The 26,948-nt window shown below is 41.0% G+C and overlaps 1 protein-coding gene across 4 annotated transcripts in view; it reads left to right on the top strand.

The window, feature by feature from the left end:
* IL17RD (interleukin 17 receptor D) overlaps positions 1 to 26,948 on the top strand; it is a 49,935-nt gene that overhangs the window by 14,857 nt on the left and 8,130 nt on the right. Inside the window, exons 1-8 of one of the 4 annotated variants that reach the window (XM_072347272.1) lie at positions 1,039 to 1,219; positions 21,164 to 21,221; positions 22,856 to 22,981; positions 24,272 to 24,390; positions 24,838 to 24,958; positions 25,833 to 25,877; positions 25,968 to 26,119; positions 26,883 to 26,948. In XM_072347272.1, coding sequence (XP_072203373.1) covers positions 1,088 to 1,219; positions 21,164 to 21,221; positions 22,856 to 22,981; positions 24,272 to 24,390; positions 24,838 to 24,958; positions 25,833 to 25,877; positions 25,968 to 26,119; positions 26,883 to 26,948 — 819 coding nt within the window. In that variant the 5' untranslated portion in view covers positions 1,039 to 1,087. Of the gene's footprint in view, positions 1 to 1,038; positions 1,220 to 1,284; positions 1,299 to 8,465; positions 8,531 to 21,163; positions 21,222 to 22,855; positions 22,982 to 24,271; positions 24,391 to 24,837; positions 24,959 to 25,832; positions 25,878 to 25,967; positions 26,120 to 26,882 lie in introns of those variants that run through there. The other 3 variants (XM_072347275.1, XM_072347274.1, XM_072347273.1) reach the window with 3 other exon arrangements.

Here is a 26,948-nt window from a genome sequence, read left to right on the forward strand (position 1 = left end):
TGCACACAGAGCATGCAGTTCCAAAAGCAAGGCGATCCTTCTGCGTGCAGTCACTTCATTCACGTTGGTAAGCTGGCCCTGCCAGCATTTGGGATGAATGTTTTTCAGATGAGGTGTTTTGTTATTAGCTTAAGCTGAAATAAGGGGAGGCTGATTTGCGTCAGGTGCCATTTTTGCTTTGTGTTTCTTGCTTGGGCCCTTGATAAGTAAGACCCGTCCTTCTTCCTGCTGTGTAGTGCCGGAGCCAGCGGTGGCAGCAGAATTTTACCCTTTCCTTTTCCAGAACACCAACCTGTGGGGAAAATGAGCATCCCAAGTTAAGAGTCATCTGCTCCGAGAGCTTTAACAGGGCTGTGGCCTCATCTCGAATTTGTGCTAACGTACTTAATGGCAGGAATCCCACTTCTGCTCATGCTGTAATGAAGAGCTGTGTCTGCCAGGGGCTCCAGAGTCTGTTCTCATGGCAACTGGCAGAGAAGGGCTGCCTGAGGTTGGAGTCTTCCTGTATTGTTGCTGGTGTTAGCAAGGGGTGGAAAACCTTATGACAAGTTTAGAAGTAGTTAAAAAATGGCCACTTGGTATTGTTTCCTTTCACCCCGTTGGCTGGGTGGGCTTTCTGAGGAGCTATTTCGTGTATTGCTCTAATCTGAACCGTAATGCCTTTGATACGCTATTTGGTACCATTCTTGTCTATTCCGTGATGATGGTTTTTGTCTAATATTCATGATAGCAGCAGAACGTACCGGGATGTAAAATCTTCCAAAATAACGCTGGTTGGGGTTACCGAAGGGAAGACTCTGAGCTACCTGCTTGTAGCCACCTGAGCAGCTCTCGTCTCTTCTGAGCTCAGTGCTGCGCTTCTGCCCCTCGCTGTCCGGGTAGCGCCTCGCAAGTTGGGAAGAAAAGCGCGACCCCGAGCGGAGGGCGGCGCGCTCCCGCGGGTGGGGCCAGACCGGGGGCGGGGAACGGGCGCGCGTGCCCGCCGAAGCGTAGCCCCCCGCCCCGGGCCGGCGGCGCGCATGCACGCGGCCACTCGCCGCCACGCCGCCGTCGCGCTGCCCGCACTGCGCGGCCGCTGCTGCGGATCATGGCCCCGGGGCGGGAGCTCGGCACCTTTCTCCTCGCTCTCTTCGCTTGCTGCGGGGGACGGCGGCTCGCGGATGCGGCCGGAGGGCCCGGCGGCAGGAGGGGGGCGGCGGCCGACGCCTGCGGAGGGCGGGTGAGTAGCGCCGGGCTCCGTCCCGTTCCGGCGGGGCTGCCGGGCGCGCTGAGAGGGCGGCCGAAGTTGTGCGGCGCAGGTGGGGCGGTGCTGCCGTGAGGGGTCGGGGCGCAGCGGAGCCGGCGGTCCGGCTGCTGCGGGGTTCTGAGCCGGGACCGCGGCCGGGAAGGACAGCGGTGTAACCGGGGGCGACCCAGGGTGGGATTCCACCTCCGTTCGTGGCGGGGACGTGCGGGCAGGCAGGTGATAAACGCAGTCAGGCTCTTCATTGCTTTCTTTTCCGTTTCTTTTTTCCTACTTTTAAACCAGTTTTGAACTTCTCCCCTACTCCTAAGCGCGGCTGCCGGTTCCGTTACAGCGCGGCGGTGCGGGAGGGAGCGCTGCCTTCCATCGCCGGCCCTTTCTGTTGGCTGTCGCTGCGGGTTTCCGCGGTGTCACATCAGCTCCTTTCAGAGCGCTCCGCGGCGCTCACGCGTTCGTAGGGCAGCGCGCAGGGAGCCGAAAACATTGGGAAATGGCTGGAAGAAAAGCAGTCTTCAGCCCGCGGTACAGCTCGGGGCTCAGCTCGGGGCTCAGCTCCGTGCCGCATGGCTCTGCTGGAGCTGCAAGAGATGGCAATGCAGTGCCGCTGCTCGTCCCGTGCACCCGGGCACGCCGCTGTCGGGGCTTCGCCGCTCAGCAAACTGTGGCGAGCTGCGGGAGCCGTGGCAGCGCCCTGCTTTGGTCGTGCCAATAGGCGCTTTGCGGGCATGGAATCTCGGTGTGCCACAGTCTGCTTCACGTCTTTTTAATCGTACGCAGCAAATGTAACATTTGAATGTCTTCAGTATTTGTAGAGGTTTCTGCTTCTATTGTATTTTCAGCTTTATTTTCCCATTTATCCTGGCCATTCATTCGGTGCCCGGTAGGAGCGTTTGGTTATCGTGCTGTCCTGCCTTTCTGCAATCCCGACAAAAATCAGGAACTGCGGGATGGACCCGTTGTGTCAGCTGGGGGTACTTGGCCGGGCCTGTGTGTGAGCTGTGAGTAGAGCTGCCGTGCTGGTACATGACTGATGGCCCCTCTAACACATTGTCTGCTCGGGAGCAGGGCTGCCTTTGAAGTAGGGCCCTGTAGGAAGTAAAGAGACTATTTGCTCTATTAAAATTCCTCGGTATTTCCTCTGTTTAACCACAGGCCACTTCCCCTCTGCCACTCTAAACACTGCGGGGACACTGACTGATTGAAAAGACAGAAGCCCTGCAGCGATTGTGTCCTATTCAAACAGATACCCTTATTGCAGGGTATTTGTGAGTGGTGTCTAATTAAAGTGAGTTAAAGACGTGAACAAGTCTTAACGTTTTATATGGAGAAAGGCACGCAGTGAATAAGTCTGGTACGCATTACCGAAAGCAGTTGAATTAAGGTAATTCTCAAAGGCATAAATTATCTAGAAAGAAAAAGTGAGCTTTCAGTATTTTTTTCTTAATTTAATTTGGAGAGCTGGGTGTTGTTACTACGCACACACTGGATGTTTCCCTGTGTTAAAACCCTGATGTGTGGTGGTGTCCTTTGTGCTCCTTTTTATTGTTTGTGTGTTGTTTTTGACAATCAGCACCGAGTTCCATCATGGTGCATTTACATGAGTAGCACCCTTTTATTATTATTTTTTTCCTCTCTACAAAACATAGCTTTATTTTCTTCAATGTTATGTGGCAGTAAAGGCTGGAGCTGGTGACAGCATGGGCTGGGCTCTGGTTACAAGGTTATGAGAGGAAGCATTTGATGGTTTGGTTCATAGCTCCTGAAATTATTCTTAACAGTTAACATTTTCAGAATGAAGTTGTTAAGTGTGATTTCTACAGCTCACATTGCAAAGCACATACCTGTGCTTATTGCTGTCTCTAGTAATAGTTTGGTTTTGGTGCTGCAAGCTCAACATGCTTCTGTAGCACTAAAGCAGTTGGTTCTTTGCTGGGTAACTTGGAGAGTGTTATTAAGAAGTAGAGGTGCTCTGAGTGGACACAGGATTCTAGAAGATGGATTGGCTTTGCTAAGGCTGAGATTTCTTTCACTGCTGTTTAAGGGCTATAATGTGTTCCTGCACTTAGCAGTGCTCCAGATTGACGTAGAACGTGTGCTTAAAGCGGAATAGTATTGCAAAGTAGCTTTCCATATGGATGGTTTTACCACATCATATGCATACCTTTATCCAGAAAAAAACTAAACCAGAGCTGGGCCTCAATTCATCTTGAGAAAGTATGTCCACATGGGGAGCAATTCTGGAAAAGCTTCCTCTGATGTTTTTTCATCCTAGGAACAAGCTGTGAGGCAAGACAGAGTTGGCTGTGATGTTGGTTCGAATGTATTTCAGTTTCATTTATTCAGTGTTAAACACACGAGCAACTTTAGTCTCGAGTTGTTTTGTAGGTTCCAGTGGGAGTACACAGATGGGTAACCTTTTTGTTCTGTGTCTGATTCCTTTGGCAGTCATGGCACTGATCCACGGTCAGTAGTGTGAAGCTCAAAATTAATGAGACTGTAGGATGAGAGAGAATAAAAGCAGAATTTTAGTGAACTTCTTTCCCCTCCACCCTCCAGTTAGCAGAGTCCTACCTTTCTTTGCTCTGCTGATCATAGCTTAGCAACCACGGGGGCTCTCTGTTCCCCTGAAGACTCCCCTTTCACTCTATGTATCATCTATGTGCCACGCGTAAGGAGCTTTCTTTTCCTTCCCATTTTGTAGCAAGGACTCTGGAGATCCCTGTTTTCCATCATTGTATTACCAGGAGCTCTGCCTACCTCTCTTCTTTAGGCCTATGCTGCCAGGTCCCTAGATTTATCTCCTTGAGTGTTCCACCCTCCAGCTAGGGTTTTTGTTAAGTGCAGAGCTGAGGCAAGCCAAAGTGATTCTCACTTTAGTTCTTATATTTTCCATCATTTAAAGAACTAGATTTTTCTCTTGAAGGGTATTTAAAAATGTCAAAAGGTGTTAAGCAGAGGAAGGACCTGAGATGAAGCCTAGGGGAAGGTGTTAATGGTTGCCATCAGGGGGTTCCTTCATCCAAAGATTCCCGAGTTCCCTGAAAACTCTGCAGGCCAGATGGCAGCAGTTCTATATCCTCTCTTTTTGGATTTTCTCCCTCCTCCTGGCACATAAAGCAACGTGATAGTGATTTAGAATTAATTGCATGGCTCCAAGCTTAGTGTGTTACTTTGGTTAGGTGCTACTCAACCTGTTGAGTGTGAAGCCTTCCAAGCATGGTTGGCCATGCAGGTAGGCATCCGTATTGTTTTTGTTTAAAGTTTGCCTTCAAACTCTTCCCCCCCCCAGTGTCACTGATCAGGTAATGTTAGCAGAGATGCTGACCCCATTTGACTCTAGCATCAAAGAGTGTTAGTGGCAGTCTGCCTATCGAAGTCCATTAAAAATTGCGCATAGTAACCCAAGTATGTTAATGTGAAAATAAGCAGATGAATGTTTAGGAGCTTAGAGGTGATTGAGCTTAAATTCTCTGTTTCCAGAATGAGCAAACACAACCAGAGAACAAAAACTACAGAAATATAAGCCTGTTTATGTCATTGATGCTAATTCTCAGTGTTAACAACAAAAATATGTTTCCTTTGTATGTTACTCTTGGGAAATGGGAATTAATAAGCTGTTGAGCCAACAAGATTTCTGCAGTTGAAATCTCTTAGGACTGTTACAGGTTTGATTTGTTTCCTCAAGATCATGTCGCTTAGTTTAGATGTCAAACTTCACTCTCTGCCCTACTCCTCCCCCACCCTCAGTCTGCTACTGAGTGAGTAGAGGTGTGATAACTAAGGAGTTGTGAAGTTAAAATCTTGAGATGCTTATTGAAGACCAAGTTCTTTAATAGATGAATGCTGCCCAGCCCACTGGTGAAAAGATGCTAAGCAGTCATGATTAGGCGATACTAAATTTCTTGAGCTAATTATTTGTTAACGTTAATGTAAGATGGATGTTACTTAATTAAAACTGCAACATTTAAAGGGTGTTTAATAAGGACCAGCTGTCTTTTCCAACAGATTGGTCTTAAGATGATGAAAAAGAGCTTTGATGTGAACTTGCCTGCCTTATTCTGCTCCAAGGCTGAATTTTACCTGTAAATTTAGAGTGTTGTTTAGAAGTCAGCAAGATGACAAGAGTGCAAAGCATTACTAGGGAAACATCAAGCTCAAATATAGTTTTTAATGTGTAATAATAAAAATATTTTTGTTTTTAAAACGTACTGATACGTTATACTGCTACTCATATAGTAAAGCATCATTGAAATTTGTTATTTTTTCTTAAACTCTATGTTGATGTTTCTATGCCATGAATTTTTATGTGTGAAAGTGAACATTATCCATGAATGCTTCACACCTAGAAAAAGGCAAGGAACTACGGCTAGGTCAGTATATCTCAAATATGTTATGATAATTTGAGACTCTATCACAGCTTATGTGCTAATGTGGCAAAAGGATTTTATCCTCTTGCACGCAGCATTTGACAGTTGTTATCTTGTTCAGCTCTTTGTCAGATATCCTCAAGAGGAGCCAACTTGTGCTGACACACAAAGCTTCTACCTGTCTTTTCCCCTAGAAACTTCCATCAAATTTGTAATTAATTGGTTATTGAGTACTATCTTACTCTAGTCATGGATAGACTCATTCCAGTAGTTTTCTTGCAATATCTATTTAGCAGTAACATAAGTGTTATCCAAAAGTCTGTCAGCCAATCTCAAGGTATAAATAGATACTTTAATGTGCTTCAACCTTTGTTACTTAGTACATCTTACAATCAATTTTTTATTTAAAAATGTAAAACAATATGTTGGTGACCTCAGTGGACTGGAGAGGATCCTCCAAATTTAGTGCCCTTTGCTGCATTGTTGTATGAAGAGGTATAATTTTTGGAAGTGGGTCTCAAGCTTCTATATGTGTAGCTAGTAAATGTTAAGGATCAGAGGAATATGCACTTAAGCAATGTTTCTTAACTTCCATTGGCTGTCCAGTTGTCATTGGGTCTCAGTATATCATGTCCAGTCTTATGAATAACTCCTCACTTGCCACCAGAATTCACACAGCTGTCAGTGAACCTGCTTCTACCTGCTTCTTAATGCTGTATTTCCTGAAGTTCCTAAATACTTTCTAACTGCAGGTTCTTAACTGGTCTGTTTTTAGTTTACCAGTTGTGCTTTTACATCTGCCTTGAAACCACTCCGAATGACAATGTTTAAAAGGTTAAGTATGATGTGAATAAGTAGGTCTAGAGCTGTGGCAAGAAAAAGTCTGACAGGCTCATGCAGGGATGGAGTAAGGAGTATGACATTTTTAAGTATCTGCCTGCAGGTACGCAAGCTGCAGAGCTAAGGGCAGGGATTCTTTCTTTCTAGATGCAAGTGGGCAAAGCTTTCAATGAAGTGTTAAAGTCTGTCAGTAATGCATAAGTAGAATAAATGTCATGGGAATTTGTTGAATGTATTATGATATTCCTGCACTTTTCAGAAATGTGGAGCTCTAGGTGCACAAGCAACCTTTATTCTTGTTCATGTGGATCTGGTCTTGGGCTGTTATTCAGCAAGACAGTAAATCTGGGGCTCATCACTCATTCTGCATCTTTTAATGCGCTTAGAAAAATGTGTGAGAGAGTTTTGTCCAAGGAGATTTCATGCTAGATCAGCTATCATTATCTCCTTCTGCCAGCCTGAAAGTATAAGCTCTGAAATGTATGTTCTGGTTAATTCAATACAATTGGAGTTGTGTGTGTCCATGACTGATCTGAATCAAATGTGAACCACTTGGTGATGGGGCAGCGTGCAGAGGTGGTTGGGAAGTGGTGGTCTCCATGCTGACAGATGTGCTGTCTTGTAGGCAGCTTTGAGTCTGCAAGCCAGCAGGCTCTGAGGCCACACCTGGCCTTTTCCTTACAAGTCTGGTACAGGGCAGATCATTGTAATGTCTCCAAAGGAAGTGCTGTTGAGATGTTTAGCTTTTTGTGACCTTTGTTTGTATTCCAATGGTCTAACATTGAAAGAACAAGCTGTTCCTCTCCATGACTGACAGAAACTGCATGGGGCAAATGAGCATGCAGAGTTCAAAGGGCTCCAGGTATATGCATGCGAACTCACAAATTGCTATGAACTGTGAGAATATGTTAACAGCCAGACAGCATCACTCTTAAGTCTTGTGGATGTAAGGATGCATTTCTGCTTGGGACTGCGTGTGCTGTTTAAAGGTTGCTGAATAATTCCTTTCTACCTATCTATCTATCTGTGTGATTCTTTCCCCCATCAAATTGTATGTGATGCCCGTTGTTGCGCTCGCTGCAATGTGGAAATGCCAGATTTTCCTCGTGGTTGGTGGGCAGACTTGGATTTTAATTTCTGACCTTCGCCATCTTCTTTGCTCTTATATCAGTGGGAGGAACGAGATATTTCTGATCTTACTGCTGACTACATTCAAATCCAACCATGCAATCAGTGACTTCTCTGACTTTTTTTGTATACGGCTGTGGGAAAATTCCTGGTTGGCTGGCTATGAATTAATGAAAATCCTTAGAATGCTTCGCTAATGATAGCTCCTGTGGCTTTAAAAATGCTATTCCCTTTTTTAATTTGAGGGAGGTCACAGAGGTTTACAGAAACTAAGAAAAGAAATCTTAACATCTGGTTGTGCTCTGCTGATGACTGCTTTTGTGTGAAGAAAAGTTATGGCGTCTCCTCAGCATCAAACGCATTCAAAGCGATCCTTTCTAAGAGCTCTTTGCAAGAATACTTTTCACTCAAACTGTGCTTTCTAATTAATTTTGCTTTGTGTTTTCAATCGGAGTATTTTAGTCTTAATCAAGACATGGGAACCTCAAGCTCATTTTCACTTAAAAAACACCAAACACCTTCCCTACCTTTATAAGATAAGCTTCTTTTGAGCTTTATACTTTGAATGTAAACAATATGAATGTGTATTTCTAACATATTTATTTGAGCTTGTGGAACTCTAAGATAAAAATGAACTAAGGGGTAAAATCTGGGGATAGGTGAAGTTAAGAGCATTTTCTGTGCTTGTAATTGGTGTACATAAGGCAGTTCACTTTCATCTCTTTGCACATAAAATCCACAGAGTAATTTGACTTGTAGATGTCCCCTTCCTATACCTTCAGTTTTACCTGTTTAAAAATGACCTTTTAATTTATGCAGATTCAATTCACATGCAAATTTAGTTCACCTGTCTTGTTCAGGCAGCAGCACTGACCCAGAGCAGTGAGCAGAGCACCAGGAGCAGGAGGGCTGTGCTGCTGGGGACCAAACTCCCTCATGGTTTGCTAACATGGTGATGTTTGATGCTCAGGATTTCTTGGCTAGAGCTACCTTCAGTCTCTGTGTTATGTAGGTCTGTCCTGGAGCATCCCTGGTAGTGTGTTGTCGTAGCGTTTCTACTGCAGCGTAAATTTACAGCTTCGTTTATCACATAGTGATCACTTCCTTGTGTAAGCAGGCCTGAAGGGATGGGCTTTCCCTTAGAAGTGCTGGAGGAGCGGTTTGTGTGCAGCTGCCCAGGTAACAAAGGCCAGCCCTTCCCTGGCTGTCCAGGTGCTGTTCTGTGTCTTGCCCCAGAGCCCTTGTAAAGCCTGTGCACACAGCTTCAAGTTCCTCAAATTTCCACAGGGATCAATGTTATCTGTGTCTGGGCTTGTCTCTAATTATAGGTAGCAGAAACAATATGAGGATGGAAGCTGGAACTGGTAAGTCATGCAGTTTGTGCTGAGCATAAAGGCTGCTCTGTCCAGATGAGCTTGAAACATGGTGTGGGAAGGCAGCACTACTGCATTGCAAGCTGGTTAGCAAAGGTTTCAAGCTTGTGCTGGGCTTTCCCTCTAAGTCTTAGAAGTATAGAATATAAATGGGTGATTTCAGGTTGATCCTGTGAGTGCGTGCAGGTCTTTAGAAGCTCAGAATGGGATTTTGAAAAAGGAGTACCCTAACTCCCATTAACTTTCCATAGGATTTGTTCTCCTTTGTGTCTTGGGATGTAGTTGTGTTTTATATGGACTCACAGTGAAGCGGGTTGGAAAAACCTTCACTACCATCTGCTTCCTCCCATTTGGTGCTTGCCCTTCCATCCCACCTGTGCTAAGGCACCTGTTTGGGAGCTGCATCATAAATCACGTCACTCAGAACCTTTGGATGGAAAGTATCCCTGTGGCTTTATTTTCTTTTTCCTTCTCTACTTGGGTCAGCTCCATCATGTGGGCAAAGTGAAGTCCCAGGCTCTCGTGTGAAGTGTCTGCTGCAGCATGAAGGAACAGCTGGGGGCTGTGCAGGGAGTCAGGAGCTGCCAGGGCTCACTCTGTGCTTAAGTCAATGTTCCATGGAACTCTTTGAATACTTATTCCTACCGAATGATGGGCCAAATGTAAAGCCAGCTGCTTTAATTATCAAGTAGTATCTAGTGTCTGTCTTTCTGTTAGCAACAGAAACGTTTTGCTAAGATACTTTTCAAAGAATATCAGTAACATCTATTCCAAAGCAGTTACCACTTTGCTTTATTGTTTACATTATTTTTCTAGCAAATTATTCTGGTGGTGTTTAGTGATGATCTTTACCTTAAGATACACTTTTTCTTTTTTTTTTTTTCTGTTTTTTTTTTTTTTCCCTGTTTTTTTCCTTTCTTTCTTTTTCCCTGGCAAGAGCAGTATGTTAACAACATCACATCAGAACAGAAAACCCACAAACGAACACCTAACCCAGCCTGACCCGCAGCAGGTGAAAAGTTGTTATTCCATGCTTCTTCAGAACATGAATGGAAACAAAGGCTTTATCTTTTATTCATCAGTTAGGAATAATGCAGGTTGGGATAGCTTAGGTTTCTCCATAGAGTTGCAATTGAAGAAGTAATTCGCTAATCATGCCATTCACTTTTGGGGTTCTTTTTCAATCAGGACCACTAGCCGTGAAATGTCATGCAGAGGTTTGGAAATGGGACATTCAGCTCCTAAAGAATGAGCTGCAGGGACAGAACTTTCCTTTTTTATTACATTCTGGCAGTAAACGCAGGACTCAAAGCCACAAAATAAATGCTAGAACAAAGCCTGGTATCATCTAACAACTCTGGATATGGTGTTCAGTCTGGCCACATTGCATTCACTGGGTGTGTTTCAGTTATGGTTTGGTGTTCCCCATTCAACTGCAGAAGTCAGCAGCATGCACAGTCTGGTAGTGGCAAGTTGATCGGCACTCAGAGGTGCGCTGTCACCCCGCACAGTGAGCTTTTGGTGCAACAGAAAGGAGTTGTTTCCACCTTTAAGTTTTATAGTCACATCCAGGTAGTTTTCCACTTGCAAGTTAGCATTTATACTTGAGGTGGGACGTAATAGGTCTTTGCACTTAGGGCAGCGATCTAATTCCGTTTTAATAGATACCAAGTTTTAAACTGAAATGGTTTTATGTTTGGTCTTGTATTTATGTTTCCATTCAGTGACTTAGGTTTGGTTATTTATACGTACAGTTTAACTTTGATAAGAGGAAGCCAAGTAAATGTTTTAGAGAAGTTTAGGTTCAATTAAACTTCTTTAAAAAAGAAAAATAATAATAATAAAAATAAAATCTGTGCCTATAAATGCTTAAACTGTTAAATTTTACTTCTGGCTTCCCAACAAGACCACCTCTAGAAGGGAACTTGTGCATGGCATTAACTTTCAAGATGGGCACTTCTTGTTGTTAGAAAAGATTGTTTCCATCAGGAAGTAAGATCACTTAACGTGGGTATCTTGAAAACATGAAAGGTTAAAATGTTGTTGTAAATGCTATTCAAGTACCTTTAAAATCAAGAGACTTTGTTTCATAGTTTGATCAAAGTCCCCAACCTGTGGCTCTGTTTTTGTTGCACACGCTGACGGTCTGTGGATAACATTACATTTTTTCAGCATGAAACCAAACACTTCAAATCCCCGAAGCAGTCTCAAATTTATGGTTAATAAAAGAATTTATTGTACCGAATGTCATCTGTTAGATCACTCTGGGAACAGAAACTGGCAGCGAGCGGACAGGAAATATTTCCATTTCAAATCACTTCAATCCTGTGGTCTGGGCAAACGTCTCTGATTTCAGGAAAAAATCACTGTGAATATCAGTGTGACAGAAGGATTTTGTGACCAAATTCTGGTCATTGACATTTTTCAGATATTTTTTTTCCTGCTAAATAGTGTTTTATGTCAACATTAGTGGTGTCTTGTATTTTCTCTTTCAATATTAATCCCACATTCTTCTACCTTGACAAGATTAGTATTAGGTATTGTCAGGGCAATATCTGTTCACACCAAGTAAATAGCAGCTTGACAAGTTGCTGTGCCATGACCTAACGGCTTCCTGCAGTTAGATTGAGGTATCTGTGTTTTTCATATCTTGGGTATATTTTATGTACTTGAAAACGTTGAGCTGTTCACTGAGTTAAACATAAAAATGGATACGTTCCATCCATACCAAAGGGATGGTGTGACCAGGAGAAAGTGTTTTACATCTGGATCTTTAGCAGGTACTGGCATCCTGACATACAGAATGTTTTCATTTTCATACTGTTGTGCATTGTTGTGCTTTGGCTTTAAAAGTTTGGAGCTGGTTGATCAGATTAATTATATATTTTGTTCTTTATAACATACACGTTGGAGACAGGAGTGTTCCACAGTTTATATATACTGCATTAGACTGCAGTTTGTTTTTGAGGGGTTTTTGAGATGAAAAGCAATAGAACCGCATTTGGCTTTAAGGTTATTTGCAGCAAAAAAGTTAATCTGGCACGATTGTAAGGAAGTTGTCAGAAGAGCACGTGACAAGAAAACATGCAGCAGCGGCCCTGTGAGTTTCAGGTGCATTAGATAATTTTTGAGCCCTTTTTTCTTCAAATAATTAGTTTTATTTTCTGGTTTGGTTAAGGTGGAAGAAAATGGGGGGTAATGGCAGCTTTCAGAAGCTTGTGGTGAAAGCCGGATGTTACCCAAAGTGGAGCAGCTGATTGCTTTACCTGACTTGGCACCCTGCTTCTGGTGGGCTGGGAGCGTCGCTTTGGGGAGGGCTCATTGTGTCACCACTCTACGTGTGACCTTTGATTCTCATTACATGTTTTACATATTAGTTTTGTAAGTCTTTTCTAAGTCTCAGTGGATTACACTTTGGGTTTCAAATAGTTCTTGTCAAACTTATCTGCGCTTATTACCAGTTATCCCAATGATACTATTGCAATAACTTAACCTTGCACCTTATTACCAATCAAAACAACTCAAGCAAGTAATCCACATGTTCTAATGTGGAAAACTGTTTGTGTCTGCTTTCTTTCACAGTCAGCCCTTCACTTCTGTGTATTAGCTTGCGGTTTACTACCATCAAGAAGTTTCTTAGGTGTACTTTGTTTTGCATCCCTGCAAATCTGAAAGACAATATGAATAGGGTCAAGACCTGTAATTTAACTCAGGTAGTTTAGAAATATTTTATTGTTTGGATGAGGACAAAACAACAACAACAAACCCACCAAGGCATTCTCCTTTTAAAGAGGGGAAAAGTTTAACCTATAGTTTGTCATAAAGCTTAGTTGTGTGAATATCACCAAGGGACATCAACTGAAAGCTGAGTCATGTACACAGAGGGCATAAACACAGAGCATAAGTGTATGTATGCAAAGTATAAATGGAAGTCCTTGCTCTGAATACTTTGCTGTCTAAAATTACTTTGTACAAACCAGAGGAAAGGAAATTCTGCTATCCCATTTTACAGATGGGAGACTGAGGTATAAAAGATATTAAATTCCTCGAAGCTGTAAGCAGAGAGCATGGGTAAAACAGGAAATGAATCTGTGTTTCCTGAGTCTCTGAGCTGGGAGAATCACCAGACTGCTCTTCGGTTCAGATCACGGTGCAGAAGGTGCTCATGAGTTTTATTAATGGCCAGCACTACAACACAATGTACCTAAGGCATTTCACACAGAGGGAAAGCAAGATTAAAAACGTAGAGAGGTGGGTGAAATTGCAACTTAGGATCCTTCTTCTGCAGGGTTCTGTCACTTCTAAGGACTTTGTGTGGAGTGAGTCTGGGATCTTACTGGTGCTGCATCTGTGGAATGCGGAGGAAATTCTTCAGAACAGCAGACCAGTGCTATTTGTCCTGAGGTTAAATGCTCTGTGCCATTAGTGAACTTTGGAATCATAGAATGGAAGCATAGAATCATTAAGGTTGGAAAAGACCTCTAAGATCATCCAGTCCAACCATCCACCTGGCACCAATGGCACAATTCAGAGCCCGAGCAGGTTGTGATAGAGGTGGTGTGTGACAGTGAGTTTTAGCTTTGTGTCAAGAAGTACATTAATTAGTATGCTAGCATTAACAAACAGTGGTTATGAACTATCCATTTACTGCATGGGCAGAATGTGCCACCTTTGCTTTGGCTATCTTTCAAAAGTACTTAATGTTAAATGCATAGGAAAAAGCATCTCTTAAACTATTTTACTTGTACAAGTGTATTACAAAGTGTAATATCCATAGGCTGTAACTTTTATTAGTGGAAAATGACTGCAGTCAGACTGGAGTTTCAATACTGATCCAAACACTAAATCTCTGTTTAAAATTTGTATTTGGATTCCTTTTTTGGTTGTTAAAAACCTTACAGGATTCAATAGCACGTAAGGCCCAAAGAGTTTGCCAGTACAGATATACTTAAAACACATGCATTTCCTTGATTTTTTTCCAGCAGTAAAACTTAGCAATACTTAATGCTTTTCAGCTCCAAATACTGAGCATGTAGGAATAGCTGAATGTGTTCTGTCTTCTGTCCTTTATTCGTATCGAAGATGTGCTGTGTGAAGGGTGGCTGCATAGCGTGGTTAGGGATAACAGTCTGACCAGGTGAAATCTGAGGTAAACTTTGCTCAGCGCTGGCGGTTCATTTTGAGAAATGGCCTCCTTAGGAAGCTGTGTTTTGTGAGGTTATATTGTGTTGTGTTCTAATTCCTGGTGTTGGCCACCATTTGGCAGATCTTTTCCTGCCCAAGTAGCTGCACGAGAGGAGCAGGAGAGCTCTCCTTGGCTTGGGAGAAGGGTCAGTGCTGTTGGGTGCTGCTGCTTCCAAGTGTCTTCAGGGGGACAAGAAATGTTTGTACGGCTTTATGTATGTTTCTGATGTCTCAAATGGAGGTTTTTTGGCTGCAGATACTGTGGCTGTGCTCCATATTGACTAACCAGCAGTGTATGAATTCCCTGGCAGCTGAAGCTTTAAATCTGCAGCCACCAAATGTCTGCTTGTGTCTCAAGTTCAGCCATGTGGATCATCAGCACACAGCAAGCACCGGACCCTCTAATCCGCCCTGCTGATTGTGTTACTGCTTAAGCTGTGGGAGGAATTTTTGTCGCTGTTGACCAGGACTAGACAGAGGCGTCAAGAAGAAATTTATTTGCTAGAAGCACATAGTTCAGTAGTAAGAATCTCCATTTGCATGTTTGGCTCAGGGAAGTGGGAGCAGTTTGTAGCTGAGAAGGGACCAAAGCTCTTACCTATAACACCCTCAGAAGGAAGGGCAGCATAGCTGAGGCATGTTCCTAGCTCCACAGGAAGCCAGCTTATTCAGCTTGTCCATTGCTTTGTCAAAGGAAGAAAGGGAGGAATACTTGATTGCCTTCTTGGGAAAGGGGAAGGTTTATAGGGTAGGATAATTAATTTTACTACCTTTCCTGATGTAGAACTTTTACTTCTGAGCAAAAATAATTTTTAGTAATTGTGTTGGCTGCTGTAAACACAGTAAAAATAGAATAATCATTGTTTCTCCATTCATATTTAAAGAAGGAAAGACTCTGATACAGTCATTATGCCCTTTCTGATCTGAAAATGCAGTAATCTGCCCCTCGCTTTTGATAAGGAGATTCTATTACACAGCTGAGAGCAGAATAAAAGTGGCACTTCTTGGTATGTTATTATTTTTGTCTCCCTCTTTGTACAGAACTTAATGCCAAAGGACTGGTTGCGTTGCTATGGAGCAGATCCCCACCTAGTTGTTCATTTTCAGAGCCTTTTAAAGTTAGACGTCTCACAGGGACGGTGACTTTGGGAAGGGATGCTCGTATCGTTCCAAATACAATTGGTTTTCACTCCATCTCCTGCAAAACCAAATTTTGTGTGCGGCATTAAAAACTCTGCTGGGGGGATGGTGAAAGATTCTTTAAAGCTGGAACGTGGAGGATTTTGGCAAGCAAAGTAGTGATGGTTCCTGGAATTGAATCATGCTGCTCACTAACCCTGAGCTTTAAAATCGTATGGATGAGTACAATTGTATTTTGCTAAATCCCCAAGAAAAGGTTTTTGTTTGTTTGTTTTAATGTTCAAAATAATTGCATTACTTCAAAGGAGGGATTAAGGTGGAACAATCCCAAATCTTATCTATTTTGGAAGTTTCACAAGTTCGGTGGTACTTTGATCAGTACAGTGAAGTTATTGCAAAATTGCCTTGCTCTGTATCCTCCAGAATCAGATCTTTGACTTATTTATGTCTTGGTCATACGTAACTCACTTTTTTTTCTTAATAAATATATATATATATTGTTACAGTCATGAGCTCCTGTGAATATATGGTACTTTCCTTAGTGCTGTCTGTATATTTCATCTATGGAAGTAAGAATTAAGAAGTTAAGTTTCTAAGAATATGTATTTAATGCTTTGCATCTGCAAAGGTCTTAATGTTTTTCAGTGTGTTTCTCTCAAATACAGGAAAAGGATTGAGACTAGAGGAGGATGCCGTGTAGACTCAGAACTGAGCTGACATGCTGTGTCAAATTTGTTGCATTCCAGCCTTTGTGCATCGTTCTGCTTTTAAAATTTCCTTCTCTGCAGCTGTTCTTTTCATATCAAACAGATAAACTCAATCCTGTGCTGCAAATGAAGTATTTCCAATTTGCTTGCTCAAATTTGTTTGCAATGAAAATCTCCAACAGTGCAGTCAATTAAAGTTGTGATTTTTTATTTTATTTTATTTTTTTGAGGTAGAACATTTCTACCTTTGAGCTCAGCAAAGGTGGAATTACAAGAAAACTTGTCGTCTTGACTCTGAAATCAAAAGACACGTAATAGTAATTTGTTGAATGATACAGTTGTTGTCTACTCTTAGCAAGGGCTTGACTGCATAGCAGTAGCTGTCTGTTACATCTTCATCCATGCAGAGTACTTGGACAAGCATGATAACAAATTTGATTTGCAAATTTGGTGCACTAAGTGAGATGGAGATCACACTGTGTTATGTGATGCATGTAAGAGTCATGTGAGAGAGCCCCGATGAGAGAAAACAGAGGTGATGGAAAAGGTGTAACGCAGCCTTCCATTTCAAGATTAATTAAGAGTTATTAAATGGCCAGTATTATATGAAAAAAAAACCAGCACAAATTTATTCATCCATTGTCATTATGTAAGTTACACTGAAAGGAGAAACCAGGATCTCTTTGGCTCTTCTACTTGATAGTTAAGTAATATAAACATGGCCATGTACCTTCTCCCTGTTCCTTAAGGCAAGCTGGTAAGCACTGCCTTTTTTAAGAGTAGTGATGAAGATGGCCAGGGTTGAGGCCTAATAAAAAGATACTTCTACTGTATTTTTATCTTCCTATGCGTGCACTGGTTGTGTTGTTCTATTTTATTTTATCTTCAGGTAGGATGCACTGTAACCAGTGATCTCTGCTCAGTTCCACCAGAAAGTCCTACTGACCTCATGAAGCTGAGTGTCATACAAGCATACCACATGTTTTAGGGACCACGTCATCCTCTGATAGGATTGAAGCCAACAGCTGCTAATGATGGAGGGAACCTGAGAAAACCTTCTCAAGCTGAAATGGCAAAAGAATTTGTTCAAACAAAATGAAGTTACCTTTTGGAAGGTCAATCATAAAACCATGGTTAATGCTGTGTTTTTGTAAAAGTAGATATTTAATGAGTGAGAAAGGCCAAGTCATTTCTGTTTGTGTTGGTCAGATGGAGTATGAGGTCCTTAAAGTTGTTTTGGTGAAATAAATATTCCGTGTTCCTTTTAAGAGAATGTTTTATTTCCCAGATTTCCATATATTTCTTCTTCAGAGGAAAACAATGTTTGGCTGTAATTTTATTTATTTATTTATTTGCTTTTCTCTAGAAGAGGGAGTGAAAGTAAAGGGATGCTGAGGGGTTACAAATAGCAATGGACTTAAGGAATATAAAAATAAAGGTTTGCAGTCTCTGCTTCTGCCTACTCAGACTTATGATCACAGATCCCCAGGATGCAGAAGCCAACTATTCTGAGTTCTGAGGGTGCACCTGAGCAGCTACACCTTGTGGGACTTGAGGATAGTTTGAGGCACTGCGGGAAAAGAAGTGAAAAGATGGATGGAGAAAACAGGCGGCTAAAACTAAATGTGGCTGCAGGAGGTAATGATGTCAATGACTTCAGCAGAATTAATTGTACATGCGCAAATTGGGGATGAATGTGGCTCAAAAGGCTGAAATGGGAGGTTTCCTCAAGGAAGGCTGTGATTCTGTACCGACTTCCCACTCAATAACACGTTTTTTCATCTTTTCATTTCCCACATTTTTCTTTTGGATTTTCCTACAGCTCTGGAAATTATCACGTTTATCTTCTTTTTTTTCTTGCTACCAGTAATTTTCCTTAGAACAATCTGAGATATTCACTTCACTTTTGTATGATCTCACTGCCGAAATGGCTGATGGACCACAGAGATAACTTTTCTTCTGAAGGCTGAATGTTATAAATTTAGCCACTCTCTGCAACTTTTAGACTATAGCTGTTAATTTCTTTCTTATCTGCTTAGTGTAATCTTTACATCATCATTGTCAATAAAGTATAACCTTGGGAAGGGAGGTGGAAGCACCAATGTATTAAATGGTGCTTTGGCATTTGGGGTGTCTGAACAGGAGCTGTGTTCGCTGCTGGGATGGATGTTTGCTTTTTGACATTTGTTTGTGCTCCTGAATGAGTCGCTTTTATTTCTTCCTTTCTCCTTCCCAATATGTAGTTTATAATGAAGTAAAAACAATGTTCTGCTTTTCATATCTCAGTGGATTCAGGGTGCAGTTGCACTGTGGTCAGTGGAGTGTGTGGTCGGTGGTTGTATAGCAAAAATGAGGGTGAGTTTTGTAGTCTGCTGGAGTGATCTGAATCGCAGGTGTTAATTCATCTTCATCGATGGCTGTGGAAATAGAAAATATCCTAATTTGTTGGAAAACATTGAGAAAACTTGAAAACAAAAATACCAGATGTAAAATCTACAGCCTGGAGCTTAGAGTTTCCTAAGCAGTGAGTATGGTAAGCGTTGATTATTCGTCTGGATGTTAGAGTTCAGAAACAATTGTCCCTTCACTTTGCCTCGGGGGAGCGTGAAATGAGGACCATGTGTGCATTGATTAGCAACATTCGAAAGATGAATCACGATTGCTGTTTTGGTCTGGTGCACAAGGCTCTGCTTGAGGGGTCGTGATTTCCTACCTTTCCCAGATCTCTGTAATTACTGCGAGCATGGATCTCCTTTCCTTGTACTGATGTTGAAGTGGCGGCCTGAGGACGCCTATTCACACACATAATTGCCTTTCTTGAATGAAGGAGTGTTTGCTCAAAAACACTGAACGTTGAGGTATACCTAAATATTGTTTGTAAGGGCAGTTGTCAGAGGGCGGTTCTGAGATGACCTACTACATCTCTGTCAGGAACTGTCAAATATGCATGCAAAAAAATAGTACTTTCAGATCGACAGAGGATGTGAAGCACTGTATGTTTCAAATTAAAAGGAAGAGGAAGAAGTTCAACGACAGAAAATCAGATTATTTTCTTTTCTTTCTGTTGTATTTAGCTTCCATTGTATCTGCTGCATGGCAGTAGTTAAATGTAGCTTTTCTCTGACACAAACAGTTCCTGCTGTTAACGTTTTCTTTAGCGTTTCTTTCTGGAAATTGAGTCCTATGTCTGTTCCTCTCCAGACCAGTAATGAGTAGAAACGGTGGTTGTAGTTGCATTTCATTAGTGAGAACATACTGTGTGTGTAGGTAAAGTATCAGAAAAGTGCAAAAACAAACAAAAATGGAGATTGCCTTTGCATAATAGTCTTTGTCTCTCGTGAATAGTCACACTGTTTCAAGCTGAAGCAGGGAGGCTTGAAGTGAAATGCCTGCACATGCCTTATCAGCCCAGTCAGTCAGTCATGAGTCATTCTTCAGGAGATGAGGTGTATTAATGTTATGCAGAGCTGTGCTAATTGAAGATATCTCAGGATCTTAACCTTCACTGTTGATGTAGGTTGAGCAACAGTTCCAGCATTAATCTCTGTGACCTGAGGTATGCGTTCCATGATGGAAATTCTTTCAGACTTGCTTGCCTAATAGAGAAGAGGGATTTGGATTTTACTTCTCGTGTTTTCCCCAGAATTCCATGTTTTGATCTCATGTGCTGTGAGACTGAATGTTTCTATAGGGAACTGCCCCCCACCTCCACTTTTGGGCAATCAAGATTATTTGTAACTTAATCTGTGTGCATTTCAACTTGGAGTATCAGTTTAAAGATCAGTGGTTTGTACTTAGAAGATGTTTTGGCTGTTTTCTTTACTATGTGTGCCTTCTCAGTGTGTAGAAGTATGTGGACCAAAGGGACAAATGCTCAGAGTAAGCTAAAAACTATGTGTAAATTCGGCAAATGTTAGTGGTTAATTAACTAAGAGTGTGGGGCCCTCGGGCTGTAACATTAGTATTTATAGTTTTAAAGTAAGGTGTTCTAAACAAATTGTCTTAGCAATAAGCCATTTAAACAGCATGCCAACTTTATGGCTTAAACAGGGAGTGCTTCCTGGAGGAACCTTTGGCTCCCAGCAGGAAGGGCTTGGAGGATAACTAGCAAAGTATGGTTCTCGTGTTGTAATGCCAAACTAAATCAAAGCTAAACAAATGAGAAGCCACCTGAGAAGAAAGTGAGATTACAAAAATGACTTCTGAGGGTACTATTAAGATCTGCTTTGCTTTTGTTCTTTATACGCTATTTTATATCTTTTTCTAAGGTGTCTTCACTCATACTTTGTTCTTCTTTCTAACCACTTGCCCCTGAGATGCAGCACATGTTGATGTGATTCTGATCGCCTCTGCTTACAGTTGGAGTCCTCTTATGCTTATTCTTCTCTTTACATTGTAGCAATAAAGCCAAATTTAAATACAATTCCATGAAAAGGGTAGCGGTCTGTTTCTTGTTTGTTTTTTAAGATAATGGATATTTGCCTTTCAAGAAATGATTTCCCCCCAGGAAACTCAGTGTTATAGTTTGGAATGCTGGGCCTTCCATTTTGTGTTTCAAAAGCGACTTCAGTGCGTTCTGAAAGGCATTGCTGCCACTGAAATCCTGTGCTCTTTTGTAGGACAGCAGACTCATCAGCTGGCAGAGGTGTTTAAATTCCTCTCAGGGGGCAGCAGGGTGTTTCTGATGGCACCTTAGTTCTGTGATGTTGAGCAAGATGTGGTGTGTGATGGTAATATTTCAGATGATATTATAAAATATTTGATCAAAACAGTGTCTGATATGGAAGATATCTGATATTTCTGCAGTATGCATGCCTACTGGAAAAGTGAGAGATGTGTAGGTTGCTCCAAAAGTAATGCCTCCCATTTATTTCCACAGAAACGATTGCGGATACAAAGAGCACAATTATTTGATAGAGCAAATTACCAGCTGCAGAATGCTATTTTCCAACATAGTCCCTTAGTAATGTTGTGCTGGGAATGTTGATGTCAGGAATACACAACCTGATCTGTCACTGTTTGCGTTCAGATTGTCTGACTGATGGTTGCCTAAATAGAAGGAAAAAAAACTGAGTTCTGTTATTGTCCAAAATGCTACTTACAAAGCAGGAATGTTCAAAATAGCTTGTTTTGTTGTTGTTGTTTTTTAATTCACATTATTTTCTTGATGTTTCTCTACAGGGCCTGTCATCTGTCACCAAGAGCAATGGGCTTCTCAATATCACCTTTAAATATGATAGTAAGTAGAAAATTTGCACTTTATTCACAAAAATCAAGTATGCAGTCTCAGTTGTCAATATGTAGCCCCCTCTCTCTTAAAAATGTCTCTAAGAGTAACATGAGCTCTTCAGTTTTGAAACAACTTTCAAGTCTACATTTGTTTCTTCTCAGTGGGTCTTCCTTCCCCTGTTTCACTGATTAGAATAAGTTGCTCTAATCATTTGTAATAGTTTCACTGTCAGATCGTTTACCCAGAGCATTGGTCAGAGAATTATAAAGAGTGTTTTCATTCTGTTGAATAATGCAATCATTAAAAGCTTCACACAGAAATCTGTGAGTGGCCATCATCAGTGTAAGCTCAATGTGCAGATAAAGAGAAGGTCCCAGTTTACAGTAGCAGTGTTTGTATTAATTAGTGCAAGTTCCATCCATCCATTCCTCTCCCACACTTTTTTTTTTTTTGGTCTGCTCAAATAATTCATTCTCATCATCCTTACATTCCTCAGTGTAATGCTAACTTCTGAATTTGGAATCTTTCATTGTGAATTCATTTTTTATCTAATCTTAAAGAAATGAGCAAAATTTAAGCACATCAGATTGTTCAAGAGATATCTACATACAAGTTACCATTTGTTATCTGCACAAAGAACAGCAGTAAGAAATATCAGTTGGAGCAGAGATCCCTGCAGTTATTTCACACAATGGAGTCTGTTGAAGCCCCAGTATCTGTCACATTTTTTCCCATTAATTTTGGCACCAGGAACTGTAATTAACCAATGGCAAGTGTTAATTCAGAGCTCTGCTGGCACTGCATGCTTCCTGAATGAAGGCGTTATTTGAGTTAGGCAGTACTAGGGAAAGAGGTCCCTGATATCAAGGCTAAAATGTTCATATAGTGTGGAAATACATTCTACAATTGAGTAAGGCAGCATGAAGCAGAATGTGGTTTGCTAGCTGTGATTTAAAGGCTCTTAGTTTGTCACGCAGCAACTCTAATGAGCTCAGTTTTATGTTCTTCTATTAGTCGGTTAGATTATTTATTTAGGTGAAAAGCAAAAGTTTGTATGTTTTAGTATTTCAACTGTATTCAAGGAAAATAAGTGATTTCCTGAAAAAGCGTGCACTTTTCCCATGTTGTTTTCTTCCTAAATCTGTTGTTGTTTGGAAATGTAAATCAGTGACTCGCAGCCAAACCTCAGACATTTGTGCTATAATGCATTCTGGTGAATTATCATTTGACCAGAAGTTTTAGTAACCAGGATCCAAAATGCTGTGCTTGCTATTAATTAGTTCCAGACCTAGCAAAAGCTGTTACTTCAAAGTTTCCACTGAAAGAGATGCTCTGTTCTCTGAAGAGGAAGTTCATGCTGTCATTCCATTCACTCATAGCAACAGAATTCTACAAACAATTGCTCTTTAGGGATTTCCAAAATATGGCATTTTTACATCCTGTGATACCGGCTGCTCTGGAAACTCTGACCCTGGAGACATTCAAGGCCAGGCTGGACCAAGCTCTGAGCAGCCTGATCGAGCTGTGAGTGTCCCTGTTCATTGCAGGGAGTGGACTAGATGAACTTCAGAGGTCCCTTCCAACTCTCAGGGTTCTACGAACTCGTATGTTTCTCTTAGAGCATTATTTCTCTGTATTTTCAGACTGCACTCCTTACCTGAATTCAGTGGGAAAGCATGTGATTGGAGATGTGCAGAATATAACAATCAGCCAGTATGCATGTTATGAACAAGTTGCAGTCACAGTACTTTGGACAGCAAATGCCATTGGTAAGTAGTAGAGGAAAGTGAACTAATTCATCATGTCTTTGGTATAATGAATTCTTGCTGATCGGTATCAGTCAAAATAACTAAATTATGCTCAGAAGCATTGAAGAAGACTCTGTTCTCTGTTGTCCGATTAGAGGTTAATCCTCTGGGAATCATGAAGGCAGAACTGCTGTTGAAACATCTTGGGTGACGCAGAGACTGGACACCTTCATGGCCTTCATGTAAGCACAAACAGTGCTTTCATTCCATGGAGTGTTAGGAACACACCAGGCATGGCCCTTCCTTTACACAAGATTAACAAGATTATAAAACATATAAAAAATACATCTATTGGATGGCTTTTTTATTTTATTTATTTTTATTTTTATTTTATTTTTTTTTGACTAGTATAATATAAAGCCAGGTTAATCTGTGTTGATTCTTGTGGCATTTACCTTACAAAAATAGCGTCTGTGCCTCAGATAAATGGGTTCTGCTGTATGGTAATGCTGTTTAATGTATGGAATTAGATGGAGTAATGGCAATTAGTCTTGAAGGACTGTGCAGTGACTTTGACACCTGAACCACAAAACTGTCACAGCATAACACTGATACTGTGCTGTGACACTTCTATCACCATGACTCAGTCCAGCCATTTCATTAAGTAACCCCACGATGAGAACACTGCAAAGAAATGCAAAGGCTGTGCTGGGAGCTGGTTGTGTTAGAGGAGTTTGAAAACAATGGGTGTAGTTCTGGCATTACTTAGAGATAACTGGACGTGTGCACTGACTGGAATAGATTCCATTCCTTCTAAGTCAAGCTTTCTGTTAAGCTGCACTATTCTAGAAACAAAGAGTTTGCAATAACTGCTCTCCCTTTAAAGTGATGGTTGAAAATTTGTATGAATATGTTATGGAAATGTATTCCTGTAATTTGCTAGCAAACTGTTACATTGTATTGCAAATCATGGAAGTACAAAGTTGCTATAAAGCGTATTGCTGGTGAGGGAACTGATTGTTTATGTTGCAGTGATAATTTGGAAGCCTCAGCTGTAATGGGAGTCCCTCTGCCATAAGTATTAGACGGGTGTGTGGTAATTACAGCCTTTGCCAGAGACTGAATTCTAAACAGGCAAGACAGACAATGTGGGAAGAACTGACGTCACAAGTATTAAAACACAGACATATTTCATGTGAGGGTTAGGATTTAGATGTAAAGAGAAATGGAACTATTTTCATATCATCACGTAAAATATCACTGAATGCATTTTGAAATCTTAGCCTGTTTTAAATCCTCTGCTGTTTGCAGGGATTGAATACCTGAGAGGATTCCGAGTAATACTTGAAGAGTTAAAATCAGAGGGACGGCAATGTCAGCAGATGGTTTTAAGAGATCCAAAGCAGCTCAGCCCAAGTTTTAAAAGAACTGTAAGTGCTTTTGTTCAAGAAATGCTTCACTGTTGCGTGTGTGTGTAGTCTTGAATATATTTACGTGCTGTTTATAAATTTGTATATGTTTAGATAGATATGTAATTAATGTGATGTTTACTAGGATGGAGTTTGCATCCCAACACTGTTGTTCTCTAATGAACACTTGTTGACCCAGAGATAGATCTGCTCCCCTTCTTTAGGAGCTTTCCTGAGGCCTGAAACTATCACAGAATTGTTTGGGGTGACTGTGGGGTACAGGTGGCACATCTGTAACAAGTCCTCATCCCAGCTCTGTGTGAAGCTCCCTCATGTCAATGTTGCAGTGTAGGGAGAGAGAAAAGTTTCTGAATGTATTCACTAATACTCATGTTTGCAGATCTTTGGGCTTATTCTGAAGGGAAATGTCTTCAGTTAAAGTTTTTTCAATCTTGTGTTTTTGTGCAGGGAATGGAATCTAATCCCTTTGCAAATCTGAAGTTTGAAACAGATTACTTTGTAAAGATTGTGCCTTTTCCTTCCATTAAAAACGAAAGTAATTATCACCCATTTTTTTTCCGAACTCGACGTAAGTATTGCATACAATGCAGTATTGCATGCCATTCCTTCCCCCTCCTTTTTTTTTTTTTGTTTTCAGAAATGGCTTTTCTGATGTGAAAGAATAGCTTTTAATGTAAAACGTGATAACGTCAGAGGAGCCTGGGTTAAGACAGTTATTGATGTAGGCTTTGAAAGAAGATCTGGGTTTTAAGGAGAAAGAAACTGAATTCCAGTGGTTAATCTGTAGAGTATAACTCATGTTAGGCGCCAACTAGAGGGAGGGTCTCAGAAAGGCCTATAATTGCATGAGATCTGCCTGCAGCAGGATTACTGTCCTTGTTCTCAGGAACATTTGACTCATGAAGGAGGTTCATTCCTTTTCTTCCCTTCACTGGACACTGTGAACAAGCTCAAATTGTTTTTGCTTTTGAGATCAGTTTCAAAAATGGGTATGCAGAGGGGTAGGTACAGATAAAGGCGTATGAAATGAGGTAGCAACCAGTCAAGTTGACTTTCTCAGAATTACTTAGCAATTAGCAATTCTTATTGCAGCCTAATGAGAAGAAACTTGAATAAACTCATCAGTGTCTAAATAGAATTAAATAGACTCTAACTGTAAGCACCTATTTGGGTAAAATGTTGATATTTGTCCCACTAAAGATTACTATTTTCCATTTACTAAACCTGTGTATCTCATTTAAAGATGAGAAAGGACTTGAATCATGACACAGAAGCTGAGTTTGCAAAATCTGTTCACTCCAGGCATATGACAGACTGGAAAAGAAATGGGAGCACTGACTTAAAAATGCTGAAATAACTCCTTCGTTTGCACTTTATTTTTGTGCTCACATAGCATAGCATGTCATAACTCTGTCATTAATACATTCTACCTGTACTTTCAGCATGTGAATTATTGCTACAGCCAGAAAACCTCATCTGCAAACCTTGTAAGTAAAACATAACACTTTCTGTATACTTATAAAAAGTTACTGCCCTTGAAGAGTCGCTTGCCAGTTTATGAATGTTTTCTCTGACAGACTGGAAGCCACGAAATCTGAATGTCACCCAGCAGGGTTTTAATATGCACGTGTCTTTTGATCACGCTCCACACAACTTTGGATTTAGATATTACTTTCTTCACTACAAACTGAAGCATGAAGGGCCGTTCAAGCAAAAGACCTGTAAGCAGGTACGTCACTGTGTTTGGCAACTCTCAAAATCAGGAAAGTCATTCACATGGTTGTTCTAAGGTTTTATGGAAGTTTAATACAGAATCTGATAGCTTTGAAAATCTTAAACTATTTGGTGCTATTTGTATAAGTATCTGTTGTGTTGTGATAGCACTCATCAATCACAACAATGGCTGAGCACTCAGTGCTCCTGAATACTGTAAGCGAATGAGAGGAGGCTGTTATCTCTTGAAGGCCATACAACTGATCAGTACTTCAAACTGCATCTTATGACATTTGTTAAATGTTCCTTCCAGTTTTGTGATTTTTATCTCCACACCAAATTTTACCATGGGACAGATTACCCATTTGAGGTGGTGTCACAGGGTACCGCTCATTTCACTCTGAGTGTAGAATTAGGTTCTCCTTGATTTTGTAGAGCTGTGTATCTGTCTTCCTATGGGTGCTGCAATTGGATGTACTGTTTTCCTTAACTTTGGTTATTATTCAATGGCAAATTTGATCTCAGAGGACAACCTTTGAAAACTGCTTTGTTGGGTTTTTTTAATGGATAATTGATCATATTCTAGATTTGCAAGCAGAGGATTGTAGCCCTTGCATATTTGAGTAGAGACTTAGTGGAGCTGGTTTAAGATATCCTAATACAGAAGAGCAACCTACATTTCTAAATGAATACGAATGTATTTTACATTATATTTTAAAAGTATGTGAGTATGTAATGAAGGGTATTTTCTGTTGTTTTGTTTTTTTTTTTTAATGTAGGATCAAAACACAGATACTACAAGTTGTGTTCTTCAGAATGTAACTCCAGGGGATTATATAATTGAG

Source organism: Excalfactoria chinensis, chromosome 12 (assembly GCF_039878825.1).
Source record: "Excalfactoria chinensis isolate bCotChi1 chromosome 12, bCotChi1.hap2, whole genome shotgun sequence".
NCBI lineage: Eukaryota > Metazoa > Chordata > Aves > Galliformes > Phasianidae > Excalfactoria > Excalfactoria chinensis.